The sequence below is a fragment of the Eumetopias jubatus genome, unplaced genomic scaffold (assembly GCF_037043125.1).
Source record: "Eumetopias jubatus isolate StellerSeaLion01/CBP00866 unplaced genomic scaffold, mEumJub1_p1.0 scaffold_10, whole genome shotgun sequence".
NCBI lineage: Eukaryota > Metazoa > Chordata > Mammalia > Carnivora > Otariidae > Eumetopias > Eumetopias jubatus.
Window position 1 is genome coordinate 64966411 of NW_028274816.1, and position 13126 is coordinate 64979536.

A 13126-nucleotide genomic window follows, 5' to 3' on the forward strand; every position below is an offset into this window, starting at 1 on the left:
AGAAAAAGGAATACTTGTGCACTGTTGGTAGGAATGTAAACTGGTACAACTGCTGTGGAAAACAGTATGGAGATTCCTCAAAAACTTAAAAAACAGAAATACCACACAGTCCAGTAATTTATGGAGGAAAACGAAAACAATTTGAAAATATATATGCACCCTTATGTTTATTGCAGCATTATTTCCAGTAGCCAAGATATGGAAGCAACCCAAGTGTCCATCAATAGATTCACAGATACAAAAGATGTGGTGTACATATGCTGGACTATTCCCCAGCCTTAAAAAAGAATGGGATCTTGCCATTTGCAGCAACATGGATGGATCCAGAGGGTCTTTGGCGTCCACTCTCAGGATGTTCTGCAAAAGGGACTGTCTAGGTCTCAGCTGCCAGGTGCCAGGTGCCAGGTACCCCGCAGCGGGAAGGGCCCGGGCCCATCCACATCTCTGCCCACACCCAGCTGCCGATGCTCCTCCCCACACCTCCTTTTCCTCCCGCCGAGGTCTCAAGGCCGTTAGTCCAGGACGGCTCGGGGGCGGCCCCGGGCACGTGCCGGCTTCTGCGGAGGCCACGGAGCACACCCCCGCGCGACCGGGCTGCACAGCCCCGGGGCCGTCCCACTACGGCTGGGGACGCAGGGAGTCCACGAGGAGGGACGTTCTCCGCGGTAAGAGCGCATTCATGGCGTGGCCGGACCCTGCCCCCTCCTCGACTCTCGTGCCGTCCCCGGTCCCGCTTCCGCCGCTTCGGGAAGCCCAACGGACGCCCTCCCGGGCCGCTTCGCTACCGAAGCGAAGGGCTGTCAGAACTGGAGCTAGACGACCTACCCAGGCGGCCGGCGGAAGTCCCGCCCCAGCAGCCCTCCCGGAAACGCCCTGTCCTGGGCCCTCATTGGTCAGCTCCGAGACGTCGTCGCAGTGTCTTCTGGGTAGCGTAGTTCCCGCCGCGAGGCCCCGCGCGCTAGCAGGGCTGAGTCCCCGGGGTGCTACTACACAAGCTACAGGAGGGCCGGGTCCGTCGTCGTATCTTTGCCGAGCCGTGAGCTCCCAGTACTGGCTCCGTCTCTCTGAGACTCGTCCCGACTGTGGGACCGGCTGCCTCTCACGGAGGTATCCGCCCGGGCTGCGCGCTCTCCCGAGCCTCTTGAGAACAGAGAGCCGGGGCAGGAGTCGGGCCTGGAATGGATCTAGACCTCTGTTCTGAGGGTGCTGGGAGCCATAGGCGATTTAGGGCAGGGGAGGGAGGTGATCTGACTCAGGCGTTGGGAGACTCCCTCTGGCTACGGACTGTGCTGGAAGAAGGCACATGAGAGGCTCCTGGTGATGGGTGGCTGCACCAGGGTGGTGGCAATGGAGAGGTGCTGGTACTCTGTACCTGTTACTTCAGTAGGACCGGCCCAATTGCTGGACGTGAGGCAGTGAGAGACGCACACCTATCAAGGAGGAGCCTAGGTGTTTGGACTCAGTGGTTTGATGGACGGAACATCTGCCAACAGATGTGGAAGTTGGTGGCTAGAGCAGGTTCCAGGGACAAGATCTGGGGTGTGGTTTTGGAGATTTTAAGTGTGATATATCCAGGAACTTAGGCACCTGAATGTGCAGCTCTGGAATTCTGCAGGGTCAGGGCTGGAAAGATCCAAAGGGCGGGGCCAGGGAGTGGGACTAAGAACAATGTGGGAGGGAGGACGGTGGTGAACGCCCGGACGAGTTGTGGGAAGGGAGGCTGGGGGCCAAGGAGGACCGGATGTTCTGACTGTGCAGTTGGAAGGTGGTGGCAGGTGTCACTAAGGCACTGTGAAGTCTGGGCCTATGTTAGCAGGGAATGAAGAAGGGCAGTGTCAGGGAGCCCCGGCACCTGCTCGGCAGGTGGACCTGGGGTGCAGCCTGTGGCGTGGCCGTGATGGATGTAGGGGGTAAATGGGCTCGGGGTTGGGCTGATTCACCTGTCTGCAGGCTGCCCAGGCTTTTATATCTGCCCTCTTTGGGGCCTGAGGGTTTTCATTCAGGGTTGCAGAGGCATTCAGTGGTAGATGGAGGTCACCTGGGAGACGGGCGGTGTCCCAGGCCCGGTGGGCTGGACCCTGAGTATGCCTCAGAGTGGGAGAGGAGGGTCGCGGCAAGTGAGAGCGCAGCCCGTGCGAAGGCAGAGTTGGAAGTCCAGCATCTCAGAGATCCAGTTGCAGTTTGAGTGGCTGAACGTTGAAGCTAGCAACAGGGCCAGGTTACCTCCAAAATCCAAGAAGTCCTACCAAATGTTTTTTGGTGGTTGATGGTGTGAGTTGCAACGGCAGTGGGCCCTTGGAAGTGCAGGCGGGCTGGAGCAGGATAGGGTTGCGGTTGCTATGCCATGTGCACTCTCAGGACACCACGTGGAGAGTGGCATGTGGGGAAGCCAGGGAGTTGTCAGTGGAGTGAACTGGTGAGGTTGGGCTGGAATGGTGTGGGTGCAGAACTGTGAGGCTGCTGAGTATGTTATGTGCCTGATAGGTGGGAGGGCCAACTGAAGGGCCTTGGGAGCAGACATCTGGCCCTAAGGAAGAGTGGTGAGTGAGGGTTTAGTTGCGTCTGAGAGGTGTGATGTGAGGGACACAGAGAGAATGGGCTGGGAGGAGAAAGGCTGAGGCCTGTGTGCCTGGACCAGAACACAGACGGCACCCATCCTGTTGTTGCTGTGGGTTGGATACAGACTCTAATAGTAACATGAGGAGAAAGGCCTCAATGGCACTGTGACCTTGGTATTCTCTCTGAGGTAGAGTTCTGGAGGGAAAAGGAAGCATCAGGATGTGGTGGTGGTGGTGGTGGCTGTTGAGCCTGTCAGTGAGAGATAGGATAGTACCCTTCCATGTCAAAGGCTTGGATGTGTCCCTCTGGTTGGTTTTTCTGCCCCATCATCAATCCCTAGGATCAGCTGAACCCATCACTGCCGGGTCAGGTGACTTTTGAGGATGTGGCCGTGTATTTCTCCCAGGAGGAGCGGAGGCTCCTTAACGTAACGCAGAGGCATCTATACCATGATGTGATATTGGAGAACTTTGAGCTCGTCGGCTCTCTGGGTAAGTCCCTACACCCTCTCACAGTGTACTGACTACCCTCTGCCTTTTCCCATGGGAAGTTCTGTCTATCCCAAAGCTGGACCACAGGGGCTGCTTCCTTCCCAGGTTCCCTATGGTGGGTGCTGTGGGTGCTGTGACTGGGGTGGGCGTACTCTCCCTCCGCTCTTTGAGCATCCCTGGGAGTAGCCCCCAGTAGGTATTACCTCAAGACTTCATAGGGTAGAGTTTGGGGTCCAGGTCCTTCACAGGTACCCAACTGACCCCACCAATCTCAGCCTGTCTCCAGCTCGGTGACCCTGCTGGAGTCATGGCCCCTTTGTGCTACACATGTGCCCTCTTCCTCTGCAAGTCTTTGTGCAGGACCACCCAAGTCTTGGGCCAAGCTTGATCGTGTATACTATTTCCATTTAATGTTAGATTTCTGGCTATGTGGGTCAGACAATACCAGTTCATGACGGGAAGCTCAGGTCACATGGTGACCTGGCATCCCCTGGTTAGGCATTCAGTCTTTGCCGAAGGCCCATTAGCAAACTAGAAACTGCTTCTCTAAAGTAGAGTAGTGGGGCGCCTGGGTGGCTCAGTCGGTTAAGCGTCTGCCTTCGGCTCAGGTCATGATCTCAGGGTCCTGGGATCGAGCCCTGCATCGGGCTCCCTGCTCGGCAGGAAGCCTGCTTCTCCCTCTCCCACACCCCCTGCTTGTGTTCCCTCTCTCACTGTTTCTCTCTGTCAAATAAATAAATAAAATCTTAAAAAAAAATAAACAAAGTAGAGTAGTTATCTGCATAAGCTGTAGACTGGCTTCAAAATCCTAGAGGTCTGTGCTGTGATTCTCCTACTGCTGCTTGCCACAGGCTCTACACAGTGTCCTGATTTGCCACAGACACTTCCAGTATCATTGAGTCTGCTGTATCATAAGGCCTGGGTGCTTGAGCAGCCTGAACCTGCTTCAGAGCCTTCTCTCTTCCAGTTAAAACAGGAAGCCTGATGGCTGACTTGGTAGATGGTCCAAAGCAGTAGATTTAGATGTTGTATAGGTTACCTCCAAAATCCAAAAAGTCCTACCAAATGCTTTTTGGTGGTTGATGGTGTGCGGTGCAACAATTAGATGGATATCTCAACCCACTCAGGCAGTTGAACCTGAATTTTTGTAGGTTTTGTTTCCCACCCTTTTGTTTGCATATTTCTTACCAAGGTATCTAAAGTAGTTGCTACTTCTTGCTCATCAGATCCACACAGCATGTCATAATGAAGTGGACCAATGTGATGTTTATGCAATATCAAGACAGAGCAGAACTGATGTCATCCTGAGGCAACAATGTGAACATACACTGTGGTTTGGTTTGAGCAGATAAATGCAAATGGTTTCTGGTGTCGCTTGTAAATTGTATCGAAGAGAAGGCAGCAGCCGGTTCCTTGCCTGCCAGCCAAGTGCCTGGGTTCTTCCTCTGGAAGAGCAACTACAGTCAGAGCCACCACAGTAAATTTAGGATGGATGGTCCACAGTCATTCTCCAAGATCCATCTGACTTCTGCTCAGGCCAAACTAGTGAGTTAAATGGGATGTGATGGGTACCACCACCTCTGCTTCTTTCATATCGTTGGTGGTGGCATTAGTCTCTGCAGTTCCTCCAGGGATGCAGTATTGCTTTTGGTTTTCTATCGTGGCAGGGAGTGGAAGCTTCAGGGGCTTGCATTTAGCCCTCCTTAGCATAATGACCTATACCCCCAAGTATTTCTTTCTGGGGAACGCTGTACTCAATTACTCACTGCCGAAGACCTCTTTAGGCCAAGGCATTCTGGTTGCCTGCACATCCCCGTTGCCTGTTATGGCGGATGTGCCCACTTTGTATTTGGTAATTAAGTGCTTGTATTTGGTAACTAAGTGTGGCCACTTGACCTCTGCTACTCATGGGATCATCCCCGAGAAAACAGAGGAGCCCATCTCAATGGCAGCATCTCCTACCGTCATAACTGGCTTACAAAAGAGAGCAACCACAGAGATTTTCAATCCTCTCACTAATATATTTCTCAGTTATTTTAATGAAGGGAATGTCTTCTGTGTCTTTTTGTGGAACAGAGTTAGAGATGGTGTTGTAATTTTTATTGCTGCTATAACAAATTACTACAGATTTAGCAGTTTAATGCAGCACAAGTACACACACACAAAACAAATGTTTTATTGTCCCATTCATTACCAATCAGTGCCCTAATTTTCACATGAGAAACATGGCAAGATTGTGATTTCAAATGATACAAATCAGTCACCTGCACAACTGAGTTTTGTTTGGTTTTTAGCATCATCAGCCCTGCAGCTGTAAGAAATCAGATTCTCGTCGGGAGGTCATGGAATCCATCTAGTTCTCAGACTGTGGCCTGAGCTGGTAGATTAAGAAACTGAATGTATTATGTTCTTTCTGTAAGTGCTCCAGGGCACTCAGGACCCTCAGTCCCACACCATAGTCCTTGCAATTGTCATTACTGCCATAAAAATGAAGTGCAGGAGCCACTTGGGCTCCCAAAGCACAAGGTAGTAGCTTGTTTAACTGATACCACTGCATGCCCTGGGTTACCGTCATCCTGTTTGTCAGGGAGCTCTGCGTTGTGCTCATGTCCCAAACACAACTAAGTCAGTCTCAAATTCCATCTTTGTAGGCTATCTCCTGGAACCATTCCCAGTACCAGTTCTGTATCAACTTGCGTTCAGTCAGCAGAGAGAAACCGCACAGTGCTTTGAACAGGGAAGATTCAAAATAAAGTATTATTAACATCACCAGGGGATTGGAATGAGTAGAGGGGCTGGGTACTGGAGAAGGTGTGAGCGCTCATGAAAAAGTTGCACAGATAGCAGCAGGCCATCAAGGGAGCACACAGCAAGTGGGAAAAAAAAACCCTGTTCATCCTGTAGTTTCTTCCCAATGCCCTCTACTAACAAAGGTTAACATCCGGGACATGTGGGTGGTTCAGTCGGTTAGACGTCTGCCTTCAGCTCAGGTCATGATCCCAGGGTCCTGGGATCGAGCCCCACATCGGGCTCCCTGCTCAGCGGGAAGCCTGCTTCTCCCTCTCCCACTCCCCCTGCTTGTGTTCCCTCTCTCACTGTGTCTCTCTCTGTCAAATAAATAAATAAAATCTTTAAAAAAAAAAGGGTTAACATCATGCAGTCTTGCAAAGAAAAATATTTAAAGAATCCATTTGCACAGAACAGGCAAATGGGTGAATTTGGAGCTGAGAGACAGTCAGGTGATAACCAGCCCAGTAACCTATGCAGAGCTGTCTGACATGGACCTCTTCTACACATGACATGAGGCATCCTTCCGTGTCACACTTGAATCAGCTACTGTGCTGCAATGACTTTTTCACGGGACTGGACACATGTCTCTTTCTGTCACCAGTAGCCAAGGCCCTGCCAAAACCCTTTGCAGAGAAGTGACCTGGAGACCATAGCTCTCCTTCTTCTGCTCCCTCTTCGTGTTCTCATCTCTGTTGAGATCTTTCACATTCTGTCATCTGACTGGGTCCTAGCCTGCAGGGTCAGCCCTTCCATCCAGAACCCCCTGCCCCGGCTTCACAGAACCTTCCAGCAATCCCATAGACTCCTTCCTGAGTATGTTGACATGCAGTGGTGATGAAAGTGCCTCCTCCTCCAATCCTAGCACTCAGTTAGCTGACATTTCTCTGCTTTCAGGTTGTCTGTGTCAAGTGGAAGATGAGGAGAACCCTCTTGAGCAGGTGAAGAACTGTAGGGCCCCCACTCATCAGAACACCCCTTCATGTGTGGGGAGTGTGGCATGGACTTCCAGGCCAGCTTTGGCCTCAGCCAGCAACAAGCTGCTCACAGTATGGGGAAGCTACTGAGCAGCACCAGGGAGACCTTCCCTCACAGCTCCAGTCTCAGGCAGCACCCAGGAGTCCACACTGGACAGAAACCCTTCAAGTGAAGCAACTGTGGGAAATCTTTCCTGGAGAGTTCTGCCCTCCTCAACCACCTAAGAATTTACACTGAACTGAGTTCCTACATATGCTCAACAGGTGGAAATGCCTTCAGGGAGAAATCAATTCTTATTACTCAGATTAAAATTCACACTGGAGGAACGTCGTATATGTGTAAAGAGTATGGGAAGTCCCTCAGCCACCCATCTAAATTGAGCACACCTCATAAAGTTCATACTGAAATAAAATGTTACAAGTGCAGTGAATGTGGGAAAACATTCAACCACAAATCCACACTTGTTCAGCACCAGAGAATTCATAGAGGGGAAAGGCCTTATAAGTGCAGTGAATGTGGGAAGGACTTCAGCCTCGCATCTACGCTTATTCGGCACCAGAAAGTTCACACTGGGGAAAGGCCCTATAAATGCACTGAATGTGGGAAATTCTTTAACCAAAACTCCAACCTCATTTGGCACCGGAGAGCTCACATTGGAGCAAGATCTTATGAATGCATTGACTGTGGGAAAGCCTACAGCAGAATCTCTTGTCTCAGTCAGCACCAGAAGGTTCACATGAGAGAAAGGCCGTAAGAGTGCTGCTGGTGTGGGAAAGTCTTCATTGAAATAGCCACAGGTGTTTGGTACCACAAAGTTCTCAACACAGAAAGGCCTCATGGCAGCACATGTTGCACCTTAGTTTCTTCTCATTTAACACCAGAAATTATAGGAAAGCCTTTAGATACAGCTTTAACCTCATTCAGTACCAGAAAGGTCATGACCCCAAAAGGACTTTAAATGCAGTCAGTGTGGGAAATCTTTACCCCAAAGCACCAAACTTGATCTACATGCAAGTTTCCATACCACAGAATATCTTCTTTAGTCCAACTAATGTGGGAAAGTCTTTTTTTTTTAAGATTTTATTTATTTGAGCGAGAGAAAGAAAGTGAGAGAGAGAGTGTGAGAGTAGGGAGGGTCAGAGGGAGAAGCAGACTCCCTGCTGAGCAGGAAGCCCGATGTGGGACTCGATCCTGGGACTCCGGGATCATGACCTGAGCTGAAGGCTGTCTCTTGACTGAGCCACCCAGGCAGGGGGAGAGTCTTCAGCTGCAGCTCCAATCTTATTTCACTCCAGAAAGTTCACACTGAAGGCCTTAGGAGTACAATAAAGTGCAAAAGCCTTTAAGCCATGGCTATCACCTTATTCAGCCTCATGTCAGAGAGAAGACTTTGTGAGGGAGCCACTGCCAAAAGTCCAACCTTGTAATAGTTTTCTGTTTCTGTGTAACAAATTACAATTACCAAAACATCCATTTATTAGTTCACAGTACTGAGGTCACCATTCTAGCACAACATGGCTAAGTTCTCTGCTCCTACTAGAATGAAGGTGCCGGCTAGCCGGAGTTCTTGTCTGGAGGTTCTGGGGAAAAAAATCCATCCAGTCTCATGGATTACGATGGAAATTCTTTTTTTTTTTTTTTAAGATGGGTGGGGACCCCAGAGGGTTGCCCTACGATGGAAAAATCTTCGGGTCATCTTAGAATTCTGCCTACCATGTTTCTTTTTTTAAGATTTTATTTATTCATTTGAGAGAGAGACAGAGAGTGAAGGAGGGAGAGAGAGCAAGCATGAGCAGGGGGAGACGCAGAGGGAGAAGCAGACCTCCCGCTGAGCCAGGAGCCTGACATGGAGCTCGATCCCAGGACCCAGAGATCATGATCCAAGCTAAAGGCAGATGCTTAACCATCTGAGCCACCCAGGTGTCCCTGCCAACCATGATTTTATAAGGGCAAAAAATCTGGACACCTCAGGAAAGAAGATACACAGGTGGCAAATAAGCATAAGAAAATATGCTCAAGATTGTATGCTATTAGGGAATTGCAAGTTAAAACAATATCATTACATATGTATTAGAATGGCTAAAATCCAAAATACAGCAGGAGGAACCAGAATTCTCATTCACTGCTGGGGAGAATGCAAAATGGTACAGCCACTTTGGAAGAGTTTGATAGTTTCTTGCAAAGTTAAATATAGTCCTGCCATGTCATCCAGCAAGGCACACAAATGTTTGTAATTGCTCAGAACAGGAATCAACTCAGATGTTCTTCAATAGGTAAGTGGATAAAGAAACTGTGGCACATCCATACAATGGAATATTATTCAGCAATAAAAACTGAGTTGGCAAGCCACAAAAAGGCATGGGGGAATCTTAAATGCATATTGCTGAGTGAAAAAGTCAGTCTGAAAAAGGCACCCACTGTACAACTCCAGCTTTATGACATTCTGGGAAAGGCAAAACTAGTGGTTGATGGGGACTTGGGGGAGGGAGGGATGACTAGGTGAAGCACAGGGGGTTTTTCATGCAGCAAAACTATTCTGTGTGATACTGTAATGACTGACACATGTGACATTACGTATTTGTCAAAACCCATATTAGGTACAACTCTAATGTAAACTATAGATTTTATTTAATAATAATGTATCAATATGGGTTCATCAATTATAACAAATATACCACACTAAAGATTTTTAAAAATTTTTTATTTAAAAATATTTTCAATTTTAAAGATTTTATTTATTTATTTATTAGAGAGAGAGAGAGAAACAGCATGAGAGTGGAGAAGGTCAGAGGGAGAAGCAGGCTCCCCGCTGAGCTGGGAGCCTGATGTAGGACTCGATCCCAGGACTCTGGGATCATGACCTGAGCCAAAGGCAGTCACTTAACCAACTGAGCCACCCAGGCGCCCACCACACTAAAGATGTTAACAGTAGGGGAAACTGTAGGGAGAGACCAGGAATATGGGAACTCTCTACTATCAGCTCAATTTCCCATAAACCTAAAACTTAGTGCTCTAAAAATAATGTTTATTAATAAAAACTAGAGTGATATTGATAAATAAATGTCAGAAATTTAAAAAATGAGCCAGACTAGAGACAGTCATTGGAAAATCATGTGATTTTCATGTGTAGTTCATACTGGGCTACTCGGAGTATAGCTGGCTAGTTTTAGGCAGTGCCTATTCAAATTTAAAACATGGCAGGCTCAAGGAGAGTCATACAATGAACTTAAGAGCTGCACTGTTTTGAAGTAAAAGTGTCTAACAGTAGGGCACTACTGGAAATAATTAGGGTATCTCCATTAAAAAATGTTGGCACTGAAAATGATTACATTTATAATCAGCAAATATACTAATAAGCATTCTTTGATAAGCAGAAAACATCATGTGCTTGTTAAAGAATGGACAGAGTCCCAACTGAGGCTTGCATCTCAGTGATCTGGATGTTCCCACTCTCTCTTCCCTGCTCCTGATGAGCAGGGACTTGGAGTTATCTCCTTGTCCAGTGTCAACCAACCCAAGAAGTACTAAAGGCTGAAAGTATGTGATCCCAGACAATGATGTGAATCCACATGAAAAAACAAAAAGCACCAGTAATTATGTATAAGAAAGTATAAATGCTATTTCTTTTTTAAACTTATTATAAAAGCAACTATATAAAACCATATACATAACTGTACTGTTTGGCCTATAACAAACAGAAATATACTTGCCATTAGCAGCACAATGGAGGTGGGTGGACATAACTATATTGGCTTAAGGAAATGACTACAGAGAGTATCTCAAATTCAATACATGGGTTTATTTATTTGTCCAAACTCATCTAATTTTGCACTTGAAATGAGTGCATTTTGTTATATATGTTACACATTAATAAAGTTGACCAAGAAAGTCCAGTTGGAAAATGGGTAAAAACTTGAGCAGCTATTTCACTAAAGCAGATCTATGGATAGCAAATATATGCATGAAAACATGTTCAGTAGCTATTACTGGTGGGAATGTAAGATGGTGCAGCTGCTCTGGAAAACAATTTGGTAGTTTAGCATACACTTACTGTACAACTCTACAATTGCATTCTTGGGCAATTATCACCTCCTTGACACACACAACAATGAAAACTCATGTCCATACAAAAGTGAAAACATGTTCATAGAAAACTGAATACGAATGTTCACGGCACTGTTATTTGTGATAGCTAACAATGATGATGATAATAGTAAGAATAACAATGTAGATGGCCCAAATGTCCCTCAATAGTTAAATGGATAAACTGTGGTATATCTGGATAATGTGATACTACTTAGCAATAAAAAGGAACAAGCTACTGATACACACACCTTGGATGGATCTCAAATGCGTTATGCTGAGTGATAAAAGCCCACAGTGTAGCCCATCCATGCTATAGGATTTCCTTTATGTGACATTTGTGAACTGGCACATTATGGTGATGGAGGACAGATCAGTGGTGGTCAGGATTGGGAGAGGGTATGACCTAAGGGTTAGTTAGAAGTTCCCTTGTGAAATGGAATAGCTCTGTATCGGACTGTGGTGGTGGTGGTGGTGGTAACATGAATCTACACATGTGATAAAATTTCACAGAACTATGGGCGCCCGGGTGGCTCAGTTGGTTAAGCGACTGCCTTTGGCTCAGGTCATGATCCTGGAGTCCCAGGATCGAGTCCCGCATCGGGCTCCCTGCTCAGCGGGGAGTCTGCTTCTCCCTCTGACCCTCTTCCCTCTCGTGCTCTCTCTCATTCTCTCTCAAATAAATAAATAAAATCTTAAAAAAAATAAAAAAAAATAAAATTTCACAGAACTACATAGAGTATATGTGAAAATTGGTGTTATCGGGGCGCCTAGGTGGCTCAGTTGGTTAAGCGACTGCCTTCAGCTCAGGTCATGATCCTGGAGTCCCTGGATCGAGTCCCGCATCGGGCTCCCTGCTCGACGGGGAGTCTGCTTCTCCCTTGACCCTCCCCCCTCTCATGTGCTCTCTCTCTCTCTCGTTCTCTCTCTCTCTCAAATAAAGTCTTTAAAAAAAATTGGTGTTATCTGAATAAGGTCTGTAGTTGAGTTAAAAGTATTGTATTAGTATATTTTCCTGGTTTTGACAATGTACTGTGGTTATGTAGAACATTATCATTGAGGGAAGCTGGATGAAGGGTACATGGGAACTCTTTTGCAACTTCTTTCAAACTACTTAAAAATAAAAAGTATTTTAGGCGCACCTGGTTGGTTAAGCGTATGCCTTCGACTCAGGTCATGATCTCAGGGTCCTGGGATTGAGCCCCATGTCGGGCTCCCTGCGGGAAGCCTGCTTCTCCCTCTCCCACTCCCCCAGCTTGTGTTCCTTCTCTCGCTGTGTCTCGCTCTGTCAAATAAAATCTTAAAAAAAAAAAAAAGATGAAAAACAGTAGAGGGTCAGGGAAGCTCAAGGATCTGAGACAACATGGGTCAGACACCAGGTGTGAGAATAGCCCACCTCAGGCAGTCACTAGGGCTGGTTTCCTCACCAATTCTAGTAGGGTAACCACAGGGAATGTGGAAGCCCCTAGAGCCATGGGGGCTGATGAGGTTTGTGAGAATCCACCCCAGGAGAGGTCAACCCCCCTTAAGAGACTATAGCCGCTGAGGATCATCTGTACATGAACAACAATGATGTTCACAACCTGAATGTCCAGGGAAGGTCTCCAAGAAAGAGCCCAGTGGCCCCACAAACAATGACCACGTCAGTGCATGAAATGCTGGGGATCTTACACAAAGGGACTGAGCTGGACATAACCTGCTGCAAAGATTTACAGGCTTCTGATTGCTGATCTCAGCTGCTCATGGCCCCTTGGTAGAATGTGTGGGGGTTGCTCACAGCAGCCTGGGAGAGGAGGTAGCATGGCCTGGGCCCAAGCTCCAGGACCAATAGCAGTTTTCAAGGGGAACATGGCAAGAGCAGAGCAAAGTTTTCTAGTTGTGGGAGTGAGGAAGCCAGTGGCCTGACCCAGAGAAGCCACCAGGGCAAAGTTCTGAAGCATCACGCTGGGGTAGGCTTCTCTGGGACTCGCCTAAGTGCTCTGTTCTTCGCAGGAGACTCAGTACCACATCCTCCAGGATGAGCGCATCTGACATCAGTGCAAGACATCCAGGGGCTGAGTTCCTCTCCTGCCAGCCTCCTATCTGGATGTGCCCAGGACCTTTCCCCCGACATCCTCAACAACACGCTCACCCTCCTCCACGAGGCCCCCTACTTGAGTTGGCACCATGGCTTGACAGGGGGCAGGCTACCAGCCTACTGTCCTCTGAACATGTGCCAGACCCATCCC

At 47.9% G+C, this 13126-nt stretch overlaps 1 protein-coding gene across 1 annotated transcript; it reads left to right on the forward strand.

Moving 5' to 3' along the window:
* The first annotated feature begins 464 nt into the window (after positions 1 to 464).
* LOC114200987 (uncharacterized) lies at positions 465 to 7569 on the forward strand. Its single transcript, XM_028093382.2, is given in 4 exon segments — positions 465 to 926; positions 2900 to 3050; positions 6735 to 6790; positions 6793 to 7569. Coding segments are annotated over 4 exon segments (1446 nt in total).
* Positions 7570 to 13126: the final 5557 nt, after the last annotated feature.